The sequence below is a fragment of the Pongo abelii genome, chromosome 6 (genome assembly GCF_028885655.2).
Source record: "Pongo abelii isolate AG06213 chromosome 6, NHGRI_mPonAbe1-v2.0_pri, whole genome shotgun sequence".
Taxonomy (NCBI): Eukaryota; Metazoa; Chordata; class Mammalia; order Primates; family Hominidae; genus Pongo; species Pongo abelii.
In genome coordinates this window covers 61,854,722-61,878,154 of record NC_071991.2, presented here as the reverse complement: position 1 = coordinate 61,878,154, position 23,433 = coordinate 61,854,722, and the positions used below count along the sequence as shown (strand labels likewise).

Here is a 23,433-nt window from a genome sequence, read left to right as displayed (position 1 = left end):
CTGATATTTAGAGTCAATACATCCTATCACCTACTGCATGCAACTATATAAACAACCTATTATATATAAACAACCTATTACATACAACCATTAGTCAGCAAAGGAGAAAGCAGCCCGAGAGTTGGTTTGACAAGCTGCCAGGGTAAAACACAAAAAACAATAGTACCCAACACGTGTTCACTGATTCAGAAAGCTGAGCTCATTTTAGGGCACTAAAGACAAAACCAAATTCATCTCGATACCCTATATTCCATTGATCCTTAATGCCTCAAGCAAATGATGTAGATATTACTATTAACACAGTCAAAAAGACACTAGGGATACACACTGTCCTCCAAAACTGAAGCTCTTGAATTTGTAAGAAAAAATACGGGGTAGGAGGTTTACCATTCCTTAGACCTCTAAAATAAAACATTTATTTAGCATTGTCACCAATCACATAAATGAAATTTAACTACTATGGCTTAAGTGTTACATTTAAGTTAACTATAAAACATGAGTTTTATTAGAGAATACAGGGAAAGAACTTTGAAGTTCCTATCATACAAGCATCGTAGGAATTGCCGGACAGTAATTCCACTTATAATACTAAAAGCTTGGCACCAAGGAAAGACATGTTTGTATTTATCTTTTAAGATTTCAAACTAAAAGTGACCCTAAAGGTTTGGGATAGGAAGCAGTTTTCAACAATTCTGAGTTAAGATTTGAACTCCTGGATCACAAGGCTGCTGTGAAGGAATTTCTTCGCATGATTTTCTTTCTTCACCTAACCACCTACATCTCAAAGCACCTCCTTCGTTTCCCATTCTTCCCATAAATGAAGTGAAGGCAGCTTTGGGTTTTTAGTGAAAAAATGGCCCAGAGAAAACAGAAGTCAAAGAGATTTTTTTTTTTGTTTGATTTAAGGGAGACAGGTGGGGTGGGGAGAGAACTGTATGCACTGTTACTAGTTACTGTTAACACTTTAAGGCTAAGAAAACTAAGGCTTGGCCAGGAGCAGAGTGGCTCATGCCTGTAATCCCAGCACTTTGGGAGGCCAAGGTGGGCGGATCACTTGAGGTCAGGAGTTTGAGACCAGCGTGGCCAACATGGTGAAACCCCATCTCTACTAAAAATAAATTGGCTGGGTGTGGCGGCACATGCCTGTAATCCCAGCTACTCGGGAGGCTGAGGCAGGATAATCGCTGGAACCCAGGAGGTGGAGTTTGCAGTAAGCTGAGATCACGCCACTGCAGTCCAGCCTAGGCAACAGAGTGAGACTCTGTCTCAAAAAAAAAAAAAAAAAAAAAAAAACCTACAGCTTAAGGTTAAATAGTTGTCTTCTTACATAGCCACTCAATGTTCTAAGACAAGACACCCATACTAAATTTTATGGGAGAAATCATACACTAAAAGGAATATATTTATGAATTTGGCATGGTCTTAGTCTGATTCATCCATAGTCTGTTGAATACCCCCAGCACGCTAATTTTGTGCTGCCCATGTGTTAGGCACTTTTCTAAACATTTCATATATTGTGTAAACCTTAAACTACCTTAGGATGTAGGTGCTCTTATCCCTGGTTTTACAGAAAAAGGTTAAGTAACTTGCCCAATGTCATACAAGGCAAATGGCAGAGCTAGGATTTGAACTAGCAGCCTGGCTGCCAAGTCTCTGCTCTACCACCTCTCAGTGGACATTGAAAGGCACACTGCAGCCCCAAAGACCTCAAATCCCAATAAACGTGCAATGGTTCATACCAGGACAAATGCTACAAGAGCTCCTGCCATTCCTATCTCTAAGATCCCAGGGATTAGAGAGATTTGTAGTCCATGGGCAGGATCTAACAGAGATAATCCAAGGGTAAGGAAAAAGGGGGCATTTTAATTCAAGTGTAGGCAATCTCAGGGACAGGAGGGAAAACATCTGAAAACAAATTTCCAAGGCATATTAACCTGGCAGGTTTGTAAATTTTAAGGTCTCACCTTAGCATAGGATTACAAGCCATTGAGCAAAATTAACCTTTGAGAGACAGGTAAACCCAGCAACCAGTACAGAACTCTCAAAATTAAAGACTTTTGGTTAATTTTGAAATATAATTTTGAGTGTGATTCTACTCTGCTCTTAGAATTTCCATTGACTCTTTCTGAGATTTAGACATATTTAAGGGAGACGCCAGGTTATGGACTACCTGTGCATTTGTTACCTGTGGACATAGCACATACTCTAGAGCACATACCTTGAACTGAGCCTCCGGTGGTCCAGTGATAATCACCATCCTCACTTTAGCATCTGGTGCTTCCGCTGGAGCAATCTGTAACAGACCCAACAACAAGTTATGATACTTTCAGGTATCACTGATAGGCATCTTGGGCCAACCAGCCTAACAGTTGTGTGTGACTGGCTGAAATGCAGAATTAAAGCCTTCGTGAAGGAAATTAGGGAGAGGCAGCAATTCCTGTGGGTTCACCATTTAGGCCTCCCTCCTGCATATACTATATACTTATTCTGTGCCGGGCCCTAATGGAGACCTCCACGTGCTGTCTCTTAGCTAATCCTCACCACATCCTGATGAAGTATTACCTCACTTCACAAATGCGGAAATGGAAGGCTGGAGAAGTTGAGTTATCTGGACCATGATCACACAGCTAACAGAGCTAGAGGGAGAGCTGAGTCTGCCTCCATTGCCTGTGTTCACTACACCACAGTGGTGCTCAAAGTATGGTCTTTGGCCCACTTGCATCAGAGCTCCTTGGGCTTCCTGTGTATGCAACACACTCTAGGAGTCTCTGTACCCTAAGTTTCAAGGATACTGCACACCACATGCCTTTGTTTGTCTGAGGCAGGGTCTTACTCTGTGGCCTAGGCTGGAGTGCAGTGGTGTGATCATAGCTCACTGCAGCCTCAACCACCCAAGCTCAAGTGTTCCTCCCACCTCAGCCTCCCAACTAGCTGGGACTTACAGGTGCGTGCCACCATGCCTGGCTAATTAAATTTTTTTTTTTTTTTTGTAGAGATGGGGTCTCACCACGTTGCACAGTCTGGTCTTCAACTCCTGGGGTCAAGCAATTTGCCTGCTTTGGCCTCCCAAAGTGCTGGGATTACAGGTGTGAGCCACCGCACCTGGCCAACCTTTATTTTCCTTAAATAAGGCATCAAAATACAGAATCTTCAGAACACACAGTTATCTATTATGGCAGACACCATTAGTTATCCTCTGGTTTGTTAACTTCTGTAGTTACAAAATGTTTAGCTGACTGTGCATAGCCTGTATTTTGTCCCTTCAACTTCGTCTGGCCAAGTTCTAGGCAATGGAATATAAGTAGAAATATCCCATAGTAGCTAACAAGAAACTTCCGTAGGAGAAAAGCTCTTTATTGTGTTCTCCTCTCCTACTGGCTAGGCAACAGACCTGATTCTTGGGGCACTGAATGGTGTCAATCTGGAACCATGAGGGACCAAGGCTGTACCTGGGGAAGGTGGCTTGGAAGGAACTTAGGTCCAAGGACTTGGTGGGGGCAGAGCCAACACCCAGCCCGGATGTTCACCTCCAAACTGTGTTTTCTGCACAGAGAAGTTAGCCTCCTTGGTGTAAGCCACTGTTGTTTGGGGTTTTCTTCATATCCTTATGTAACCCTAATAGTGTCTTCTACATTCGATTCAAATTATAAAGTGGCAAGAAGATTCATATTTCTGTAACTTACTTAAAGAACCAGAGAACCACAGCTGGTAGAACAGTACCTTAATTGAAGCTCCAGCAAAGCGAGAAAGCTGCTTGATGTGCTGGCCCTGCTTGCCGATGATGGCACCGACTGATAGAGCTGGGATAAACAGATGAACAGTCTCTGTTTCTGATTGCTGTTAGAAAAGAAAGCCAGGACACGCATGTTTATTTGCTACAAATCAGGCTTTTGTTAACATTAGCTTTAGGATGGACACCTTCTCATGCAGCAGGAATACCAGGAAAGTTTAAGGAAAAGCTACCATAAGAAGTTGATAAGAGCTTACCTAATAGGTCAAGAAGATCTCATACAGTCATCCTGAAAACAGTGGTATTTAAAATTTCACTTTTCTCTACTGTTGCCTTAAACTTTAAAATGTCACTGAGTTATGAATTTAAAAGATATGTAGATGTTGCAAAGTTTAATCATATTAGAATAGCGGGACATGCTTGCTTTAAAAATTAAGTAAGATCCCCCTACCACTCTCAAGGTAGATTCTTAACAAGTAAATGAAATTCTGGGCTACATATCAAACACAACAGAACTCAAGGATGCCAGCTCCACACCTTATCTATGTAGGTTTCACTCCTTAAACACATACATAGTGAAGTGTTTAAGAGAAAAGCTGAATTTTGTACATATGACTAAATTGTATGAAACCTTAACACTGTCATTCAATAGTTATCACATCCAAGCATAGGACAGGATTAGGAGACAGCTAATTCACTTTAGTGGTAAGATGCCATAAGATGCTTTCCCACAGAATTCCTTATTCCTTCCATCTGTGCCTTCCCTTTGCTTTTTTTTTTTTTGAGATGGAATCTCACTCTTGTTGCCCAGATTAGAGTGCAATGGCACGATCTTGGCTCACTGCAACCTCCGCCTCCTGGGTTCAAGCTACTCTCCTGCCTCAGCTTCCCAAGGAGCTGAGATTACAGGCACTTGTCACCACACCCGGTTAATGTTTGTTTGTTTGTTTGTTTTGTATTGTTAGTAGAGATAGGGTTTCACCATGTTGGCCAGGCTGGTCTTGAACTCCTGACCTCAAATGATCCACCCGCCTTGGCCTCTCAAAGTGCTGGGATTACAGGCGTGAGCCACTGTGCCCAGCCCCCTTTGCATTTTATACATGAAGAAATTAGAAAATATTTTGTAGGCTAACTCCTGAAAGGTCATTCATAAATGGATTTTATCTATGCACCTCATTCCTTCACTACTTCCCACTTCAAGCCAGTTGTGCCCTTCCTGAGTCTCTTTTCAAATAGTCCTTGCAGGGATAAAGGACACATTTACTCAAGAGTTCACAGCGACTGGGCTCCTAAAAAGGCCAATTCAAGGTTCAAGGTTCAAGGTTCAGCAATGTTACCAGTCAACTAACAGTTCTAAAGTATAGAAGCAGTGCACATAATTTATGCATTTTCCACTTTGTTTACCTTCTAACGATAAGAAAAACACTTCCAAGGATAAGCTAGTTCCAAGACACATATTACAAGAAATAGTTATTGAAATGAGCCACAACTGAAGAAGCCAGTAATATGCTTTTGTTAAAAAAAAAAAAAAAAAAAAAAGCCAGGCACAGTAGTTCCTGCCTGTAATCCCAGCACTTCGGAAGGCCAAGGTGGGTGGACTGCTTGAGCCCAGGAGTTTGAGACCAGCCTGGACAACATGGCAAAACCCCATCTCTTCAAAAATTACAAAAATTAGCCAGGTATGGTAGCGCTTGCCTGTGGTCCCAGATACTCAGGGGAGGCTGAGATCGGAGGATCACTTGAGCCCAGGTGGTTCAGGATGCAGTGAGCTGAGATCACACCACTGCTCTCCAACCTGGGTGAGAGTGAAACTCTGTCTCAAAAAAAAAAAAAGAAAAAACAAAAAAGGAAAGAAAGAAAAAAACCCAGTATGTATACCCAATCAGCGAATGTTTCTAGAAATATTAGAAGATATTTTGTCTTACACAACTTAGACATGAACTACTTGATAAACACTTTCATGGGATTCTCTTGAATCTTAGATTCCTATTGCATAATACTATAAATTCAGCTCCCAAGTACTCAAGTTAACCCATCAATACTGTAGTATGTATACACACAGCCATAGACAGCTCCTAATTTCTAATTTTTTAACCTAAACACTTTTCTGAAATTATTTTCTTTTTTTGAGACAGAGTCTTGCTCTGTTGCCCAGGCTGGAGGGCAGTGGCACGATCTTGGCTCACTGCAACCTCTGCCTCCCAGGTTCAAGCGACTCTCCTGCCTCAGCCTCCTGAGTAGCTGGGATTACAGGTGTGTACCACCATGCCTGGCTAATTTTTGTATTTTTAGTAGAGACAGGGTTTCAACATGTTGGTCAGCCTGGTTTCAAACTACTGACATGGTGATCTGCCCACCTCGGCCTCCCAAAGTGCTGGGATTACAGGCGTGAGCCACCGCGCCCGTCCTGAAATTCTTAAAAAGTCTCAAACAACCGCAGAGCAACAGTTTTGCTTTCAAAAATCTCAGGAACTAGGTAGAATCTTTAAAATTTTAAGCCGTTTTCAAAAATCAGCCAAAGAAAACAGTAACACTGGGCTCTGACAGCTTTACTAGATGTAGAAACCAATTTGTGCCATTTAATGTAGGACTACCAAATGACATCACTCTTCCCACATGGAGATCACTAGTGGCACTAATGGTTCCACCTTTTTCCTGTGAGCCCAGAGCAGAGGCAAAGAGCAGAGCACTAAGCACCATAAATCCATGGAGAGATACTGATCACCAACGGCAGAACCCCACATCAGACACACAGGCCGTGCCACTCGCTTGTCCCCCAATGCAGACTTACCAGGAGGCCATTCCATAGGTCACAGTTTACTCACCCTGTTTGGTAGGAATTTTAATCGTGTTTATTTAAATCTGAGAGTCTCTTTGTCTCTCTAGACTCCTACCTATGACACAGGTGAAAAATCAATCCCACTCAAAAGTAGTTGGGCTGTATCCTTTCTGCTACCTCATTTGTTTACATTTTTTAAGAAAAATCTCAACTACTATCATCTTAAATCTTTAAAGGAAAAATTCAGTTAATTGTTTACCTTTTTTTTTTTTTTTTGAGACAGAGTCTTGCTCTGTCTCCCAGGCTGGAGTGCAGTGGCACAATCTTGGCTCACTGCAACCTCCACCTCCTGGGTTCAAGCAATTCTTCTGCTTCAGCCTCCTGAGTAGCTGGGATTACAGGCGTGTGCCACTATGCCCAGCTAACTTTTGTCTTTTTAGTAATATTGGGTTTCACCATATTGGTCAGGCTGGTCTCCAACTCCTGACCTCAGGTGATCCACTACGCCTGGCCCTTAACTAAACAACTTTAAGCCTTTGGTTTCCTCTGAAGAAAATATTTTTAACAAAAACACTCCAGAAATAACAAAAGGGCTGGTTCTTTGAATATAAGGAATAACTTTTGCCTATTTTCCAATAAAATTGAAATAGGAAAGGATACCTAGACAAGAGAAAAATTAAAGTACAACAGTATGCTAACAAATCTGGAAATATCAAGAATTCGTCTAGGAATTACCAAGGTTAATCACAAAAACTTATACATGACCAAGTAATTTAGACCTCTACAATCAACTACCTACCTAACCTAAAGTTAGTGCTACACCCAAACAGCTTCAGTACTTAGTTCTTTCAAGCCAAATGCTCAAGAAGAATGACAGAAGCCCAGTGAAAAGACAGACATGGAAAAACAGAAAGGTCAGGCAGACATATTCTGTGAGTAAAAAAAAATGTAGTAAAAATTTAAAACAAGAGCCGGGCGCGGTGGCTCACGCCTGTAATTCCAGCACTTTGGGAGGCCGAGGCAGGCGGATCACGAGGTCAGGAGATTGAGACCATCCTGGCTAACATGGTGAAACCCCATCTCTACTAAAAAAATACAAAAATTAGCTGGGCATGGTGGTGTGCGCCTGTAGTCCCAGCTACTCGGGAGGCTGAGGCAGGAGAATGGGGTGAACCCGGAAGGCGGAACTTGCAGTGAGCAGAGATCGCGCCATTGCACTCCAGCCTGGGCGACAGAGCGAGACTCCGTCTCAAAAAAAAAAAAAAAAAAAATTTAAAACAATAAATGGATACAATAAATAACATCCTAATTTGCTTTTTTACCTTAACTTGGATATCTTATATTACTCAAATGTCCCTACTGCATTTTGACAAGAGTATTCCCTCAAATAGATATACCACAGCTGATTTCTCTCACCTACAGTGTGTGTGCATAGTTTCCAACTTCAATGTTTCAATAAAATCTTTGTACATAAAATTTGTGCCCTGTTTGAATACCTCTATTGCAACATGTTCTTAGAAGTAGAACGGCTGAGTCAAAAGGGCCTGAACATTTAAAATTGGTAAATATTATTAAATTCCCATACAAAAAGGTCCCTGCTCAGTCTATGGAATTCCAGTTATTCCATTCCAGTAGGACTCCAGTTAATACATTTATGATACCTTTGAATACTGCCTTTGTTTTCACATAAGAGTAGTGGAGATGGGTAAAAAGCATGCTGAGATAAAAATTCAGGTTGAGGCAAAAATAACTCTGACAAGGGTAGTGTATGCAGCAGCCATGTGGCAAGATCAGTTTGGGTCTCCTCTGTGTGAGGTGCTGTGCATGACCTCATTTGTACCCCACAACAGATCCAATTTCTAGAAACTAACAACATTCTCATTTTAGAATTGAAAAAACTGAGCCAGAGAGGTTAAGTTATTTGCCTGAAGTCACACACCACCTGGTGGAGCCAGGATTCAAACCTGGGTTTCTCCATCTCCTAAGCCGGATTTATAAACCAGTATGAAGCTCTCAATGGGTACAGATATGCTTTAAAATATAGCCAGAGCTGCCAGGCACGGTGGCTCACGCCTGTAATCCCAGCACTTTGGGAGGGCCAAGGTGGGCAGATCACAAGGTCAGGAGTTCGAGACCAGCCTGGCCAACATAGTGAAACCCCATCTCTACTGAAAATACAAAAAATAAGCCAGGCATGGTGGCAAGCACCTGTAATCTCAGCTACTCGAGAGGCTGAGGCAGAAGAATTGCTTGAACCTGGGAGGCGGAGGCTGCAGTGAGCAGAGATCACACCATTGCACTCCAGCCCGGGTGACAGTACAAGACTCTGTCTCAAAAAAATAAAATAAAATAATATATAATATTTATATAATATATATTTATATAATATTTATATTATATGTATATTTCTCTAGAGCTGTCAAAAATATACATGAAAGCTGTAAAGAAAAGTGCCCATTAGAACTGTCACTCGAGGGGCTGCCTTCCCCTGTCCTCTCACAAGTCCCTTGATTGGCCTTGGTATGACTTCCTGTGAGTCAAAAGAAATTTCTGTAGCGTAGTTGGCAAAAGCTTAAACCTTTGATCATCAAAATGCTAAAAAGGGCATCCAGAGACAGTCTGTTATTTTTATTTTGAAAAATAGGGGTGGACTGAAGATTAAGAACTGAAAGCAAGCAATGTTGGCCGGGCTGGTCTTGAACTCCCGACCTCAGGTGATCCGCCCGCCTTGGCCTCCCAGAGTGCTGGAATTCTTTATAGCGGTGTGAAAACGGACTAATATATACTAGACATACGGTCTAGAATCATACATCGCTTTTTCTTGGTTTTTTTTTTTTTTTTTTTGAGATGGAGCCTTGCTCTTTTGCCCAGGCTGGAGTGCAGTGGCACAATCTCAGCTCACTGCAACTGCAACCTCCGCCTTCCAAGTTCAAGCTATTCTCCTGCCTCAGCCTCCCGGATAGCTGGAATTACAGGTGCACGCCACCATGCCCGGCTAATTTTTGTATTTTTTAGTAGAGATGGGTTTTCACCATGTTGGCCAGGCTGGTCTCGAACGCCTGACCTCAAGTGATCCGCCCACCTCAGCCTCCCAAAGTGTTGGGATTACAGGCATGAGCCACTGCGCCAGGCTGCTTTAGTTTTCATAAAAGTGAAAGGCATGATTTATACTCAAATGATTTCTTCCTTTCTTTAATAAATTTATTGACCATAAAATACATGTACTACCATGATGATTTGGTACCATGATGATCTGGACTGCCTGTCAAATTTTAAAAGTTTGTGCTCTTTGACTCAGAAGTTCTATTACATAAATTCTTAGAAGTGTTTGTACCAAGGCACAGAAGTTTATGTTTAAAGATTTGATTGCATCATTACATGAATTAGTGAAAAATGGAAAACTGAACTTTCTGAAAATCTTTATAAAGCACCTTCAGATATAACAAAATAACTGTCAGGTGAAGATAAAGGAATTGAAACTTTTAAGTTTTAAGTTGCAAAGTATCTTAAACGTGCATAAGATGGGTGTGTACAGATGAGACAGAGTGAGACTCTGTCTCAAAAACAAAAAAAGAACTACCCAAGAATGGGTAATTTATAAAGAAAAGGAGTTTAGACTCATGCCTGTAATCCTAACACTTTGGGAGGCCAAGGTGGGTGGATCACCTGAGGTCAGGAGTTTGAGACCAACCTGGGCAAGAGGGTGAAACCCCGTCTCTACTGAAAATACAAAAATTAGCTGGGCATGGTGGCGTGTGCCTGTAGTCCCAGCTACTTGGGAGGTTGAGGCAGGAGAACTGCTTGAACCTGGGAGGCAGAGGTTGCAGTGAGCTGAGATTGTGCCACTGCACTCCAGCCTGGGTGACAGAGCGTAACTGTCTCAGAAAAAAGAAAAAGGAGTTTAATTGACTCAGTTGGCTGGGGAGGCCTCAAAAAACTTACAATTGTGGCGGAAGACAAACGGGAAACAAGGCACGTCTTACTTGGCGGCAGGAGGGAGAGAGAGAGAGAGAGTAAGGGATGGGGCAAGTGTCACACTTTTAAACCCTTAGATTTCATGAGAACTCACTATTACAAGAACAGCAAGGGGGAAATCCACCCCCATGATCCAATCACCTCCCACTGACAAGTGGGAATTACAATTCAAGATGAGATTTGGGTGGGGACACAGCCAAACCATATCAACTAGTTTCCTACAAATGAAAATCACTTAAACTCTATTGTCTCTTCCTTTATATCTTCAACCCCCATCATGTACCTCTTATTTATGTAAGAGTTAACCCAAAATTCAATTCATCATCTCTAATCACCCACCCATCTCTAATCATTTGTTTCTTCAGCACCTGTATAAACAGATGTACTAAATTTGTACCATATTGTTTACAACTTGGCAAAGTTCTCTGGCATACTCCATGTTTTCTAGGATAATGTAACACACTGCAAGTATTAATATAGCTGTTAGCTAAATGAAATCTCCCTTGTGGCTATTCAGCATTTTTAGAACACATACATCAGAAGAGGACTTGCCTTCCTACTAAACTATTATGTGGCGATTTGTGTTAGGGGCCTGTCCTGCACGGCTTGGCCAGATCACTTCTGTTTCTCTTCACCAACAAAGAACACAAAATAAAATTATTTCATTCTTCACTATTTAAGTCAGAAGAACAGCATCTCTCTTTGGAAGATACTACATAACTCACAGCCCCCAGTGTGTCACACAATTACCATGTGTCATTTATTCCTTTATGGCCTTTTTTATTTTATAACTGGATAGACCGATTGAATTAATGCCAACACTGACTATAAACTGTGCTCGATGTTAGCATTACTTCATCATTCTGGTCCTTGTATCAAGACCATTAAGTCAATCTTGACCATTTTAAAAAAAATTAAGGGTGGGATCTAAATATTTTATCTCACTAAGAATGTCCATATTATGTTCTTCTAAACAATATACTTGGGGGAAGCTGGTGGTGATAAAGACCTTTTCAATGGTCAAACTAAACCTAATGTGTAACTTTCCCAGATTTACCCCACAGTGTTTCATCATGACTGTGTAATTGTTTGTTTCCTGGGCTTTGTTCCAAAAAGAATTTTATGCTGCTTATAAAATACACATAATCTGGAAAGATAAAACAAGGAGGTGAAGAAATAAGAGCATAGGGACCTAAACACTCAAGATAAGATGAAGCCAAAAATGCTGTTATACAAATCTGGCTTTAAGCTTCCCTGCAGCTAATTTTTTAAAAAGTTAAGTTGCATGATTTCCCATGACTATGAGAGAAAAGCTATTCATTTACTTATTAAAAAATGACTATTCCTGGTACTGGTTTCAGAGAGCAATTCCTAAATATCCCCAGAGAACACTAATGTAGCAGCATCCTCCTCAGAGTGAAAGCCTGGCCCGAACATGTATGTGTCTTAGCCTGGAACACGTCCAAGGCTGCTGTTGTGAGAAACAAAAACAAAGTTATCTTTCTGACATAGTGATGAAGGGCTGTCCATGTTCTTGTTTTGCTGATGAGAAATAACAAACCCAAAATGAAGATTAAGCATAAACTTAAGAGAAATGTTGTGTGAAGCTTTAGAAAAGGAATGGTGGCCAGTAGATAAGGGTCAAAAGGACCAAAATGTAACAGAAAAAAAGGGCACATACATGAAGAATCAATGTGTAGACTTTAAAATGTCCTATCCTGGAATGAAAACAGAAGCAACAGAACTTGTCAAATAGAAGCAGCAGAGTTAGAAGCAAACTAAGTGTTTTTCCACACCAGGAGATGCTGCCCTAGAATGACAGACAATGATGTGTGCTGTTGGCAATCATGTCTTAAAGAAAAGTTGACTCATCAGATGTCTGAGGCTTGGTGAAGACATTTCTGAACGTCGTCCAATTCCCTTTGCTCCAATTTCCTATCCACGAAACAACTTCTTAACCAAAGATTACTTTTCAAGAAAATTTTCCTCTGGGAATGTAAGGCAGCTCACATAAATATGCTGTCAACTTTTGCCAATCATTAAATTGGCTCTCTGGTACACTTCATTCTTATATGGGATTCAGAATAAGCCATGAGCCGGGCGCCGTGGTTCACGCCTGTAATCCCAGCACTTTGGAAGGCTGAGGCGGGCGGATCCCTTGAGGTCAGGAGTTCGAGACCAGCTGGGCTGATATGATGAAACCCCATCTCTACTAAAAGTACAAAAATTAGCTGGGCACGTGCCTGTAATTCCAGCTACTCAGGAGGTTGAGGCAGGAGAATCACTTGAATCTGGGAGGTGGAGGTTCCAGTGAGCCAAGATCATGACACTGCACTCCAGCCTGGGCAACAGAGCGAGACTCTGTCTCAAAAAAGAAAAAAGAAAAGAAATCGAGACTAGAATAAGCCTATGCTAGAACAAGGCTGTGTCAGGATTTGGACACCTCAAATTTGCAGATAATTTAAATTTTTACTTGCAAAACTCAGCAGGCAGAGCAAAAGTTATAAGCCTTTTTCACCTGAATTTAAGTCTATGAGACCTAGGTTGGAAAAGGCCCATTAGCATTTACCCAGTCTTGTTACACATTCCTTCCATTTAAGTTAAGGTCTAGTTGCATTGTCTGAACCTTTTCTTGGATACATTCTTTGGGACTGAAGGATGTTCACAGGACATAAGCTGCTTCCCAATGGATTTCTGCCAGATGCCTATCGGCAAAACTTCCTTTGGACTTCTTGGCAGACTCTGAACTATGGCTTGAAATAACAGAAAAACAAAGCTGCTCAACTGAAAGTTTGCATAACTGGTGAAGTCTGCCAATGAGTAATTCCTAAGCATCTATCGTGAAGACATACAAGTATGAGCAAACAGTAAGGTTAAGTGTATTTACTTTGTGGGGGACAAAATCTAAGACATCACAAAGGCATGGAGACATGCATGTCAGCCAACACGATCAGCCTCCAGGAACCTGGAAGGATGCCAGGGTTTCCCTTTGGCTTGTAAAATAGATACTCCTGGGTTTTTTTTGTTGTTGTTGTTTTTAAATGGATTTTGGTCTGGAACTGAAACTAAGTTTACTCAACTCCATGACCTGAACAAAATATTGAAGTCTTTAACATAAAAAAAAAAAAAAAAAAAAAAAGGCAAAGAAAGTTTTTCGCCATAACTAGATAACCAAGGCTTCTCAGAAATAATAAATGTGCATAGTGAGTTACTTACTTAGAAATTGTTTACCAACAAAAGAGTTGCACCCACCGTGAGAAATCTTAAGTAGGAAGACTAAGAGACTCCCTGAAACAGTCATCTGATTTAAAAAATTCCTTCCAACTCATAATTTTTTTTTTTTTTGGACAAGGTCTCACTCTGTCACCCAGGCTAGAGTGCAGTGGCTCAATCATGGATCACTGCAGCCTTGACCTCCCTGGGCTCAGGTGATCTTCCTACTTTAGCCTCCCACATAGCTGGGATAGGCAAAGGCCACCACCCCTGGCTAATCTAAAAAAGTTTTCTTTTTTTGTAGAGACAGAGTTCTCCCTATGTTGCCCAGCCTGATCTCAAGCAATCCTCTCACCTTGGCCTCCCAAAGTGCTGGGATTACAGGCATAAGCCACTGCGCCTGGCCCTTTGTTTCTTAAAGAGTACCCTAAGCCTAAAAAAGTGCTCATCTCTCTTGCCTCTTTCATAAGCAGAAAGCTAGCCATTTTAAGGTTACACTATCATTTTGGAGACTTCTGAGAAGACTCCAAAGAGGCTATCAGAACTGAAGCCAGCAGCCCTTGGGATTACTTCTGCCAACCCAACTGCATGCTGCCAAGACCATCCAGCTAAGGCGACACGCACTATGCCAATTCCAGCTCTTGCTCTGCTTCACTAGCTGCCAATTCCTTCTTCCCTACTGTTTGAGCATTTCTGAAAGGCGCGTTTCCTGTCATTTATAAACTCGAAGTTTGCCAGTTAAGTACTGCATGAGCCAGCTGCTAGGCAGGAACTAGAGACTTTTTGTCTGTTGGAAGAACCAACTCTTTGGCTCTGGGGAGACTCAACCTGGCAAGTTCTGGGAAGAACAGAATATTGTGGGGGAACTAGTAGGCAAAGTTCTAGAATGGAACACAGGCAAGGGATTTATCCAAAGAAGAGATGCATCATTTCTACTTTCATGCTACAAAGCAGGAATGAGAAAACATGAGTAGAGAAATGAAACAATTCTAAAAGAAAAAGGAAGTAGTATATATTAAAAAAAAAAAACAGATTCTTTGAAACATTTAGCCATCAAAACCTACTTCTTGACAGGCAATATACATTTAAAATAAAAGCAGAAGTTCACTGTTAACCTACAAGACATCAAGGATAAACATGATCTTAGTACGTAATCTGTGATAGCTTCAAAGGAACAGCAAGCTTCTCATCAGCAAGTATAGATACCAGAATGCAGTTCAGGAACAGTTTAAAAGTGCTGAGAGCAAATGCCTGTCAATCTTTAACTTTCTAACCCAGTTTTTTGTTTTTTTTTTTTTTAAATAACATCATAGACCCTCACAAACATAAAACAGTATGTTCTTTTTTTTTTCTTTTTTTTCTGAGACAGAGTCTTGCTTAGTCACCCAGGCGGGAGTGCAGTGGCATGATCTCGGCTCATCGCAACCTCCACCTCCTCGGCTCATCGCAACACCTGGTTGTTATCATTGCTTCTTTTTGGCTTCACTTTTCTTGCTAAAGAATAGGCCGGCTGCAGTGGCTCACGTCTGTAATCCCAGCACTTTGGGAGGCCGAGGTGGGCGGATCACTTGAGGTCAGGAATTCGAGACCAGCCTGGCAAACATGGTAAAACGCTGTCTCTACTAAAAATACAAAAATTAACCAGGCATGGTGCTGCACGCTTGTAATCCCAGCTACTCGGGAGGCTGAGGTACGAGAATCACTTGAACCCAAGATGCGGAGTTTGCAGTGAACCGAGATTGCGCCACCACACTCCACCCTGGGTGACAGAGCAAGGCTCTTGTCTCCAAAAGAAAAAAAAAAAAAAGAAGCAGTGATAAGCAAAGAAACTGGTAAAGCTTTGGGAAATTTACTGCCTTTAAAAACAATAGTTTATTTGTATTTCAAAAAGTGGTGACCACTAGGTACACAAAATAGTTAAGTATTAGTGATTTCGGTTTAGAAAAAGAACAAAGTCTGAAAATAGTGAAGGCAAAGCTATTCCAACTGAGTACTTGCAACCACCCCCCACCCCCTGCAACTTGAAGTTATATACTCAAACAACACTTGTTAAAGAATTGTTCGCCTGAACATTAAGCCAGAAGATTGCCTAGCAGCTGTTTGAAAGTAGAATTTACTCTAATTGTATCCAGGGACAATATGATTTTCCGAATAATGGTGTTTTCTCTTTATTTAGATGAAAATAACCACAGGAATGGGAATCTGGAATATGGAATTTTCTCTTCCAAAATTTAGATTCTGCTTTTTGAGAGAACTTAAAAGCTTGCTTCCTCTCTTCCAGGCTCTAGGAGGCTCCTTTACCAGGCAATAGTGCCAAATCCAGTGAAGCAGACAAATAGCTGTCCCCAACATGTATTTTCCTTTAGTAACAGACCCTGTGTTTAATGGGCACATTGCTGCCCCCACACAGGGATTGTCTCCCAGCTTCTCTTGCAGCTAGACACAGCCAGTGGTATGTTCTGGCCAACATGAGGCAAACAGAAGTATGAAAAGCTATCCTCAGGCAGTGTCCTTAAATAAGGATGCTGCCAATTTTGATCCTTTATCCTTTTTTCAGTTTGAAATGAGGTCTCACCATGTTGCCCAGGCTGGACTGAAATTCCTGGGCTCAAGCAATCCTCCCACCTCAGCCTCCCCAGTAGCTGGGACTACAGGTGTCTGTCACCACAACCAACAATCCTTTATCCTTCTTGTTGGCTGGAAACAGACCCAATAGTTGGAGCCTGAGCAGTTATCCTGGGCCAGGGAATGGCACACAAGGCAGATAAAAGCACCAGTCCTGAAGGATATGGTGGAACCACTTCCAGCCTTGGATCGTCTACCCTTGAACTCTTCTCATGAAAAAGGGAAACTAATTTAAGTCATTTTTTTTTCTTGTAACAATACACACCCAAACCTAATCCTGATACATGAAGTATGCCAAAATAGAGTTAGAAAGGTAAAAACAGACATATGGCAACATCCCACAGAGGTTTTTGGCATGATATTTCCTACGAGTTGGGATGGCAGGTGGTCCAGAGAGAAAGAGGTGAGTTTTTTTTCACTCTTCAAAGCATAGAACAAGGTAGAAAAAGGGATATACGCAACTAGTATGTATTTGTGCTTATCCTGAACTTTTTCTCCCTTGCAATTGGTACTGATAGAAAATGTTCTTTTCAACATAGAAGCGCCCCTCCAAAGACGAGTAAACATTCTTTGTAGAACAGAAGTTCTTAGCTGGTCGTGATGGTGTGTGCCTGTAGTCCCAGCTACTTGGGAGTCGGAGGTGGGAGGATCACTTGCACCCAGGAGTTCAAGTCCAGCCTGGGCAACATAGTGAGTCCCCATCTATTGAAAAGAACAGTTCTTGACAATAAACGGGTAGCAAAAAACTCCTGATGACCTTTATGAAACTACGCATTTCTGAGCTTCCACCTGCTCCCACTGAGATTTTTATTTATTTAAGTGGGACATAAGTTCTTAACTAATTAAACAGTTGTTGTTAGCCTTGGCTACACATTGGAGTCATCTAGAGAGCTTTCAAAATTGATACCTTTGCCTCACCCCTACCCCTGGGAATTTTAATTCAAATTGTCTGGGGTAATTATAATTTAATTACGGGAAAAACATTTTTTTCCCCTTAAGGCAGGGAATAATTAATGCTGAACTTTACAGATTGTCAATCAATGTAAAATAAGAAATAAAAACAGTAATATATGATTTAGGGAAATATATGATTTGGGTAAATGATTTAGGAAAATATTCAGTTATAAAGTTGAGAACTCCATTGTATCACTGCCTGGAATACATGTAGAATAAAATATCCACTGGAATTCTGCAAAGAACACAGATTGTTAAGACTGTCCATGTTGTATTCCTTTAAGAATGAGAATTTCCTTTGCCTGTCCTTGAAACCACCAGACTGTTACATGTTTTCAGCTCTTGCCCTGTGGCAGTGTTTTTACTGTTGGCAGCTTCTGCAACTTCTGTTCTCGTTTGCTCCTTCTAATTGCACCTATTTGATTTAGCTTAAATGACAGGAGAAGCAAGATGATCTATTCCAGTGACATCTTCCTTACATTTACTCTTGGCTCAACTTTTATTTAAGTAAACATCACTGACCTCCTCCTCCCATTCTTAAAACAAAACTGCCACTGATTTAAGTCATTCAGACATTTAAGACTGTAGAAGTGCTGGAGAAATATAAGTTCTTAATATGATCTCACTTCTCTCAAAGCATTCTTAATTTTTCTAACATAGGAACCTGATACACAGAACTATACCTTAAGTCAGAAAAATGACTAAATCCAGAGAATATGCAGTCTTATCTATATATTTTAAAAATAGTTACCTACAAGTTCACTTTAGGAATTTTGGCTACTGAAGCATCCACGTAAGTGTAAAAGACTGATGTCCAAGAATGTTCTATTCTGTGACCACTTGTAATGTGAAAAGCTTTGTTGATTGGAACATGTCACCAGTATGGAGAGAAAAAAAGAGTTAAAGGGACACCTCAGTTTACAAACTGGGAATGAAACAGAGAGGTTAAGCAACCCACCCAGAGAGAAAGCTAATTTAGGGGAACCAGCAGAAATGTGGGTTAGATGCGAGCTTTCCTAGCACAGAGTTACTTCACATGATCAGCTCATTGTACCTTTTAGTAAGTGTCATTTTATACAGAAGTATTGGGGACACACCTGCCCTAAACCAATCCTATGACACACACATAAACTAGTGGACATGTTCAAAGTTAAGTCCCTAGATGTACTCTCAGATTCCTATTTTAGGCTCATTCTCCCCTATTCCTCCTTAACCCTTTCATATTATTTAATTCTATAGAAACTAGAAATGTGTGACCTTAAAGTCTTTAGACACAATTCTTATAGTTCAGTTTTTTTTTATTATACAGGTGAGAAAACAAATCCAGAGCCAAGGAGTCTGACCTTCAGTGACACAAAATTGTGTCAGAGGCAGTGGGCCAGACCTGGGCTCTGACTCCAGGGTTCTTTCCACCAGTCCCCTTTAGCATCAAGGTACAAACATGCCAGCCACTTCAGGGGGCGCGTAAGGAATCTATGCACACTTCACTTGTAGCTGAAATTTTGATGGCTATCCTTCTGTCTGTTACATGATTTCCAGGCCAAAACATACTAGAAATGGCAGGTGAATTGCAGGGGAGACAAGATGCTGCTGACAGTAAAGGCAGAAACACACACGGCAAGAGGGCAACTGCTTAGAACCCCTATCAGTTTGGTGGGTTCAAGGATAGGAAAAGGTAATTTTTATTTTTAAAGGGATAAAAGGGGGACAATCTGAGCCATCTGTATTTTCTGTACAATTTCAATGTCATTTTACTCTACATATTTATTCTAAGTAGTAATACAATGGAATCACCAACCTATTCCACCTGGACACTTCCCTAAATTGGTGTAAGAGGTATCACTCAAAATATTAAGTAAGTGAGCCAAACAAAAAGGGAGAGATGTCAAAACAAATTCATGAAGATCCTAGAATGTCACATGGATACCTCCAATTATTGATAATGCAACTGAATTATTAACTACTTTCAAAATAATTTATTCCATCAGGTGTCTGCTGTGCTGCGATTATTTTCATACCATCACTAGTCTCCTATTTCTGACCTCAAGGAAACTGCTATTCTTAAGAAGCAAGTATAAAATATTTCTTTTTTTTTTTTTTTTTTTTTCCTTCCCCAGATGGAGTTTCACTCTGTCGCCCAGGCTGGAGTGCAATGGTGCAATCTCGGCTCACTACAACCTCTGCCTCCTGGGTTCAAGCGATTCTCCTGCCTCAGCCTCTCAAGTAGCTGGGATTACAGGCACCTGCCACCACTCCGGCTAATTTTTTGTATTTTTAGTAGAGATGGGGTTTCACCATGTTGGCCAGGCTAGTCTTGAACTCCTCAACTCGGGTGATCCTCCCGCCTCGGCCTCCCAAAGTGCTGGGATTGCAGGTGTGAGCCATGGCACTTGACCTAAGATTTATTTCTTATATAACCTACCTCTTTACAAAATAAACAGCTGCTTAATGTATGCACGCGCACACACAATATAATTGTGCACAAAACTATCTTATCTCTTTGGTTTAAAAAAGTACACTCAACATAGAAGACACAGATAGTCACTCCTGACCTTTCAAAGCCATTGACTTCAGGTGACAAAGATGAAAGAAGCCTTTAGAAAATCTTTTCCTTTAGTATTTAATAATTACTGGCCAGGTAATAGCTCACGCCTGTAACCCCAGCATTTTGAGAGGCCGAGGCAGGCAAACCACTGGAGGCCAGGAGTTCGAGATCAGCCTGAACAACATGGCGAAACCCTGTCTCTACTAAAAATACAAAAAAAGTAGCCGGGTGTGGTGTGGCACACACCTGTAATCCCAGTTACTCAGGAGGCTGAGGCATGAGAATCATTTGAACCCGGGAGGTGAAGGTTGCAGTGAGTCAATATTGTACCACTGCATTCCAGCCTGGGCGAAAGAGTGGGACTGTGTCTCCAAAAAATTTTAAATAACCACCATGGCACATGTATACCTATGTAACAGACCTGCACATTCTGCACACGTATCCCAGAACTTAGAATAAAAAAAAAGAAAAAAGAAAAAAAAATTTTTTTTAAATAAGAAAAACAATTACTAAGTTTCTTCCCCTGCCACCTCAAAGTCCCAAACTTTTCTTGTGATATTTGAAAACACATGTTGACAACCCTGCTATCCAAAAACTGAAAAATAATCCCATGTCTACTCCACAAAGGGCCAAATAAGAAGGCTCCATTAGCGAGAACTGGAGAGCATATGTTGGCATCTAAACAGATGATCACGCAGGGACTAGGTTTACATTAAGATTTTGCCCAATCACAAAGAAAGCCAAGGCCAGTTATCTTACCTCAAACTGCGGGTAGGGAGGAGTCATGGCTGAAGGGGGCCCTGAGGTGGGAGGTGGCATCCCTGAAGTGGGTGGGAACAGACCCAAGGCGTTCAGATTTAATCCAGGAATTAAATGTGCTTGAAGCTGCAACAGTAAAAAGGCCCCTTAATTTGACAATTAAAAGAATCAAGGGAAAGTGAGCATTTTTAAGTGACAATATTCAAACTGATCTCTTGTCTAATAAAGAAATGATTGTATAACTCAAAGCAGATGTTCCATGGGACTTTACTTGAGTACATCATTTACATCTGTTTATATCCCTTGGTATTTTAAAATCTGTGTGCTGGTTTGTCCCTTCCTTGGTCCACAGCTGCATTAAGATATCTCAAGGGAAGCTTTCCTTTCCCTTATGACTAGCCCACAGGACTTAGACAAAACTGTATTCTGCATGCTGTGGGCAAACTAAATATAGACTAAAAGTCATGTATCAGAGTTGAAGAGGTAATCAAGTAAGACTGGGTCATTGAAAAGCAAACCAGCTATTAAGAGATCCTTACTCGTTGGGTAAAACTTAGGAACCATGGGTCGGCCTCAAAGTTGAGCCCTCTGGAAATCAGGACCCATCCCCATGTAACTACTGCAAGTAAACGTATCATTGGAATGGATATAGGAGCCAGAAAGGGGATTTTAATTTGTTTCATTTTATAAAGGTTGAGGATGTAATGTAGACGGTGGAAGGGAGATTTGAGTGTACTTGAAAATCTTTTTAAAAGGCCTAAGGGGGTTAGATTTATTCCCAGTTGATTCCAGAACATCTGGAGCCAAGCAGTGAGAATTGAAGCAGGTTGGCAAGAAGTCACGTGGGGTGTAAAATGGCTAGCATTCTAGGCTCTTCTCACAAACGCAGTATTTGCACATTTCCCTCATCTCAGGTTTTGTGTTTCAGATGACTGGCCCAATTGAAAAAAAAATTATTTTTTAAAGTCATTTACTTTAAAATTTAAGACAGGCTTTTGAAATGTTCCATTTTCAGCACCATTTCACTGATTAAGGAATGTCAGCAATTTGCTTTAATAGCCTCAGATGCACTACCCAGATTGTTTTATCAACTGAAATTCTTGTATCTCCAAGGTTTATACGGGTAACCAAGTTTCAAACCTGTAATCTTAACATTAACTTTTATATGCATTCTATCTATTGTAATCCTAATAAGAATGAAAGGTAGGCGGTAGTCCCATTTTACACATGAGTAAACTGAGGCTCAGAGAGACTGAGTAAATCATCTAAGAGTAGAGAGTTGCAGCTCATAAACGGTTCAGCTGTGATTCAAATCCAGTTCATGTAACATTTCTTCTATATTAAACTCTCTCAAATTAACACTGTAAGAGAGGTACTACATTAACCTTCGTAGGTAGACACTAGCCTTACTTCAGAGAGAAGGAAGCTAAGGCTCAAAGACTAAATAATTTGCTAAAGTCACAGGGACAGCAAAGCTTAATGTCAAAGCCAGTATCTTCCCTACTATCCCAGGATACTTGCTGAGGTGCTAAAAATCAACTAGAACTACTTCTAGTGAAAATGCCACAAAAGAATTCAATATTAATGCAGTTAAAAACATTGTTTTAACTATTTGTTAAAATAAAGACATGCCCTTCATAACAAAACTAACATTCATAGAAGCAATATCATTTTCATAAGACTCCCTGATTTTCTTCATGATCTCCTCCTCAGCTTTGGCACATGTCTCAACATTGCCTTTAACTGTAATGGTGCGTTCTGGATTATACAGCGTCAATTCCTGCAATCTGCAGAATGAAAAAGAAGGGAAAGAAAAAGAATGAAAATTGGAGGAAGACAGCTAATAATTCAGCCACAGACAGCAATTAAAAACAAACTGTGGAGCCTGGTAATATGTAAAAGTGGGTGGTAAAACATGATGGGAAATGAGTAAGCCCCAAAAGACGTAAATCCAAAACTGTAAAGCTGCAAAAGAGAAGAAAATACTTGCCCTCCCATTTTCTCAGCTAAAGATTACTGGGTACATATAGTTCAATCAAGCCCACATTTTAAATAAAGCTTACTTCTCAACCGCTTAAAGTTGAACTATTTTCACAATTGAACAGTGAATTGAAAAATGACTGGAAAGATGTATAGTTTTTGAGGAAACCAAATCCCCTAAGTACATAACCTTTCGTAAGTATGTTCCTAGTCTGTATTAACCAATTCTAGGCATAATTGGCATTCTCGTGCAATTGCATTTTCTGGGTCACCAAGCAAGGAGAAAGCATGGAAATATTCCAGAAACACAAGCCAGAATTCATGTGTCTAAACTTAGTTTTTACCAGTTTTTTTAGAATTTAGATTGAAGCAGGCTGGAGGAATATCAATCCATCTTGACTAAAATTTAAAATGGTTCACCGATGGCCATTTAGATAACAAAAACGTTAGATAGTGGCAGCAATATTCAGAAACTCCCTGCAGGACCTGGGTCCTGCTGAACCTTCAAAAGTCACTGAAAATCATACCTGAAAACACCTAAGCCTACGCTGGTCAACAGCCTTGAGAGGAAAAGCAATGGGAGACATGTGCCATCGATAACAGAACTAAGTACATAAATTGAGAGGATATGGATTATTGGTACAAATCTCCTTCATCTTCCTGAAGTTCTCATTTTCACTACTAGTAAAATGTCACAGGCTAACCTTGAGCCAGATGAATGAGAAGTTATTCCTTAACATTTTCCTCAAACTTGTTGAAAATGTAAACATTTCTATAATGAAGACTATTTCTCTTAGATTACTTTAAAAAGAAGTCTATAATTCTAATTCAGTCTCGACCTGGCCCTGCCCAGCATTTTGTATTACAGTTTTA

General features: G+C 40.7%; 1 protein-coding gene across 1 annotated transcript in view; it reads right to left on the bottom strand.

Annotated features, from left to right (window-relative positions):
* IGF2BP3 (insulin like growth factor 2 mRNA binding protein 3) overlaps positions 1-23,433 on the bottom strand; it is a 155,872-nt gene that overhangs the window by 5,212 nt on the left and 127,227 nt on the right. The window contains exons 9-12 of the mRNA XM_024249765.3: positions 22,232-22,367; positions 20,581-20,706; positions 3,721-3,837; positions 2,219-2,293 (exon numbers count right to left, since the gene is read on the bottom strand). Of these exons, the coding sequence (XP_024105533.1) occupies positions 2,219-2,293; positions 3,721-3,837; positions 20,581-20,706; positions 22,232-22,367 (454 nt within the window). The remainder of the gene's footprint in view (positions 1-2,218; positions 2,294-3,720; positions 3,838-20,580; positions 20,707-22,231; positions 22,368-23,433) is intronic.